This window comes from Salmo salar, unplaced genomic scaffold, assembly GCF_905237065.1.
Source record: "Salmo salar unplaced genomic scaffold, Ssal_v3.1, whole genome shotgun sequence".
Taxonomy (NCBI): Eukaryota; Metazoa; Chordata; class Actinopteri; order Salmoniformes; family Salmonidae; genus Salmo; species Salmo salar.
The window spans coordinates 62,501-67,500 of record NW_025548689.1 but is presented as its reverse complement, the minus strand read 5'-3'; the positions used below and the strand labels follow the sequence as shown (position 1 = coordinate 67,500).

Below are 5,000 nucleotides of genomic sequence, written 5' to 3'. Positions count from 1 at the left end.
CATCCTGGACATTACTACGGAGGCGGAGCCAGTGGACAGTAACTACAGCCTGTGGTTCAGGAGGGTCGTCTGGACTCAGACGCTCAAAGTTGACAACGAGCTCTGTGTCACCATGCATTATAACCAGGTATAACAACACTATGATGCATTATAACCAGGTATAACAACACTATGATGCATTACAGGCAGGTATAACAACACTATGATGCATTATAACCAGGTATAACAACACTATGATGCATTATAACCAGGTGTAACAAAACTATGATGCATTATAACCAGGTATAACAACCAGCTCTGCCTTATGATGCATTATAACCAGGTATAATAACACTAACCAGGTATAATAACCAGCTCCGCCTTATGATGCATTATAACCAGGTATAATAACACTATGATGCATTATAACAAGGTATATTAACACTGATGCATTATAACCAGGTATAATAACCAGCTCTGCTTTATGATGCATTTTAACCAGGTATAATAACACTATGATGCATTATAACCAGGTATAACAACCAGCTCTGCCTTATGATGCATTATAAACCAGGTATAGCAACACTACGATGCATTATAACCAGGTATAACGCTATGATGCATTATAACCGGGTATAATAATCAGCTCTGCCTTATGATGCATTATAACCAGGTATAATAACCAGCTCTGCCTTATGATGCATTATAACCAGGTATAATAACCAGCTCTGCCTTATGATGCATTATAACCAGGTATAAAAACACTATGATGCATTACAGGCAGGTATAACAACACTATGATGCATTATAACCAGGTATAACAACTCTATGATGCATTATAAACAGTTAAGCCAAACTAAGACAGCATTGTTATTAAAAGTCATAATGAAACATGTTCTCAGAATGTTATTTTAATTACCTTCAAATAACCTATCATTTCTGTTCTCAGAACGTTAATAAAACCTCCCAGGAAAACGTTCAGGGAACCGTAGTAAAACGTTCTCAGAACCTCCCAAGGAAAACGTTCAGGGAACCGTAGTAAAACGTTCTCAGAACCTCCCAGGAAAAACGTAGTTCCCAGAACCGATTGGGAAACCAAAAACGTACATTCCCACATCTTCCATGGAACCAGATATGTTAGCTGGGAAGGCGCCTGGTGGACGATAGATTGGTTCTGGTATTTACTAGGATCCCCTTTAGTATCAGCTTCTCTTCCTTCAGGTCCACAAGAAACACAGTACAGAACTTTATTAGTCATGGACTGAAATACATTTAACACGTCTCATATAGCCTACATACAGTTGAAGTCTGAAGTTTACATACATCTTCGCCAAGTACAAGTAGCTTCTACCTTGCTGAGCGGCCTTTCAGGTTATGTCGATATAGGACTCGTTTTACTGTGGATATAGATTTCTTTTGTACCTGTTTCCTCCAGCATCTTCACAAGGTCCTTTGCTGTTGTTCTGGGATTGATTTGCACTTTTCGCACCAGAGTACGTTCATCTCTAGGAGACAGAACGCGTCTCCTTCCTGAGCGGTATGACGGCTGCCTGGTACCGACTTGCCAAAACTATATAGTTTGTTAACAAAAAATTTGTGGAGTGGTTGAAAAACGAGTTTTAAATGACTCCAACCTAAAGTGTGTGTAAACTTCCGACTTCAACTGTACCAGTACATACACACAATACCTAGGTCTAATACATAATACAGGATAAATGACAATACAAGATATATAAAATGGCGGTGTCTCTTCACAGTCCCCTTTGTGCAGTAGAGGTGGCCGACAACTTGAACAGACAGTTCGTTATCATCGACACATCGATATCTCTCAGGAAGACCAATTGGCGATCGATCTGTCCTCAACTTTAAAGCCAGCAGAGATTGACATGCCCTCCGTGTTCATCGGAGTACGATACGTGCTGATTTGTTCTGTGCTGGCCCCCCCCCCCCCCCCGTGGGAATCGAACCCACAACCCTGGCATTGTCGCAGATGCAACCCTGGCAACCCACAACCCTGTTCTGGACCAACTGCAATTTACCTAGGGCAAGGAAACTACACATGACTACACAGCTGGGCAGTAGTCCAGGGAAAACAAAACTACACAGCTGGGCTGTAGTCCAGGGGCAATGAAACTACACAGCTGGGCTGTAGTCCAGGGGCAATGAAACTACACAGCTGGGCTGTAGTCCAGGGGCAACAAAACTACACAGCTGGGCAGTAGTCCAGGGGCAACAAAACTACACAGCTGGGCTGTAGTCCAGGGGCAACGAAACTACACAGCTGGGCTGTAGTCCAGGGGTGACAAAACTAGACAGCTGGGCAGTAGTTCAGGGGCAATGAAAACTACACAGCTGGGCTGTAGTCCAGGGGCAATGAAACTACACAGCTGGGCAGTAGTCCAGGGGAAACAAAACTACACAGCTGGGCAGTAGTCCAGGGGAAACAAAACTACACATGACCACACAGCTGGGCAGTAGTCCAGGGGCAACGAAACTACACAGCTGGGCAGTAGTCCAGGGGCAACAAAACTACACAGCTGGGCAGTAGTCCAGGGGCAACAAAACTACACAGCTGGGCAGTAGTCCAGGGGCAACGAAACTACACAGCTGGGCTGTAGTCCAGGGGCAACGAAACTACACAGCTGGGCTGTAGTCCAGGGGCAACGAAACCACACAGCTGGGCTGTAGTCCAGGGGCAACAAAACTACACAGCTGGGCTGTAGTCCAGGGGCAACAAAACTACACAGCTGGGCTGTAGTCCAGGGGCAACGAAACTACACAGCTGGGCTGTAGTCCAGGGGCAACAAAACTACACAGCTGGGCTGTAGTCCAGGGGCAACGAAACTACACATGACCACATTCTAGAACTAGTTACCCATTCAATAACTGACTGCAGCTCTATGTTAAACCTATTGCTAGTTACCCATTCTATAACTGACTGCAGCTCTATGTTAAACCTATTGCTAGTTACCCATTCTATAACTGACTGCAGCTCTATGTTAAACCTATTGCTAGATACCCATTCTATAACTGACTGCAGCTCTATGTTAAACCTATTGCTAGATACCCATTCTATAACTGACTGCAGCTCTATGTTAAACCTATTGCTCGTTACCCATTCTACAACTGACTGCAGCTCTATGTTAAACCTATTGCTAGATACCCATTCTATAACTGACTGCAGCTCTATGTTAAACCTATTGCTCGTTACCCATTCTACAACTGACTGCAGCTCTATGTCGTTAGTAAAAACAGAAAACATTAATGGCCCTAGTGTGGTGCCCTGCGGTACACCACACTCAACTGAATTTGCGTGAGGGAGGTTTTCTATTCAGGAAAAACCCCTCTGTGTTCTTTCTATTAGATAGGGAACTCTCAATCCCATAATACCCACGTTTTTAGGGAACTCTCAATCCCATAATACCCACGTTTTTAGGGAACTCTCAATCCCATAACACCCACGTTTTTAGGGAACTCTCAATCCCATAATAACCACGTTTTTAGGGAACTCTCAATCCCATAATAACCACGTTTTTAGGGAATTCTCAATCCCATAATAACCACGTTTTTAGGGAACTCTCAATCCCATAACACCCACGTTTTTAGGGAACTCTCAATCCCATAACACCCACGTTTTTAGGGAACTCTCAATCCCATAACACCCACGTTTTTAGGGAACTCTCAATCCCATAACACCCACGTTTTTAGGGAACTCTCAATCCCATAACACCCACGTTTTCACGGCAATAGGTTATGATCGATGTCATCAAAAGCCGCACTAACAACCTTGTTACTGTCAATTTCTTTCAGCCAATCCGTCAGTCATTTGTGTCAGTGCCGAGCGTGGTTGAGTGCCCTGTCCCTAATAGGCTGAAAGTCTGCTGTTCATTTTGATTTCCGTAAAATAACTTTCTATTTACATTTCCAAAAGTTTGCTAAGCACTAAGCAGTTGTAGCAGGCTGATTGGTTGGGCTGTTTGAACCAATAAAAGTTGCTCTGCTATTCTTGGGTATCTGAAGGACGTTTTCCTGCCTCCATATCTGGGAGCTTTAGTTCCTGACACACCGGTTCTAGGTGTTGCCAGACTATCTGAAGGCCTGTGTTCTACGTGTTCCCAGACTATCTGAAGGCCTGTGTTCTAGGTGTTCCCAGACTATCTGAAGGCCTGTGTTCTAGGTGTTCCCAGACTATCTGAAGGCCTGTGTTCTAGGTGTTCCCAGACTATCTGAAGGCCTGTGTTCTATGTTCTAGGTGTTCCCAGACTATCTGAAGGCCTGTGTTCTATGTTCTAGGTGTTCCCAGACTATCTGAAGGCCTGTGTTCTACGTTCTAGGTGTTCCCAGACTATCTGAAGGCCTGTGTTCTAGGTGTTCCCAGACTATCTGAAGGCCTGTGTTCTACGTTCTAGGTGTTCCCAGACTATCTGAAGGCCTGTGTTCTACGTTCTAGGTGTTCCCAGACTATCTGAAGGCCTGTGTTCTAGGTGTTCCCAGACTATCTGAAGGCCTGTGTTCTAGGTGTTCCAAGACTATCTGAAGGCCTGTGTTCTAGGTGTTCCCAGACTATCTGAAGGCCTGTGTTCTAGGTGTTCCCAGACTATCTGAAGGCCTGTGTTCTAGGTGTTCCCAGACTATCTGAAGGCCTGTGTTCTACGTTCTAGGTGTTCCCAGACTATCTGAAGGCCTGTGTTCTAGGTGTTCCCAGACTATCTGAAGGCCTGTGTTCTACGTTCTAGGTGTTCCCAGACTATCTGAAGGCCTGTGTTCTAGGTGTTCCCAGACTATCTGAAGGCCTGTGTTCTATGTTCTAGGTGTTCCCAGACTATCTGAAGGCCTGTGTTCTATGTTCTAGGTGTTACCAGACTATCTGAAGGCCTGTGTTCTATGTTCTAGGTGTTCCCAGACTATCTGAAGGCCTGTGTTCTAGGTGTTCCCAGACTATCTGAAGGCCTGTGTTCTAGGTGTTCCCAGACTATCTGAAGGCCTGTGTTCTACGTTCTAGGTGTTCCCAGACTATCTGA

General features: G+C 44.7%; 1 protein-coding gene across 1 annotated transcript in view; it reads left to right on the top strand.

Moving 5' to 3' along the window:
• Positions 1-5,000, top strand: part of LOC106595859 (unconventional myosin-XV) — a gene marked incomplete at its 5' end in the record, with an annotated part of 220,734 nt that overhangs the window by 202,973 nt on the left and 12,761 nt on the right. Inside the window, one exon of the mRNA XM_045712658.1 lies at positions 1-127. This exon is cut by the window's left edge and continues 34 nt beyond it. Within this exon, the coding sequence (XP_045568614.1) occupies positions 1-127 (127 nt within the window). The remainder of the gene's footprint in view (positions 128-5,000) is intronic.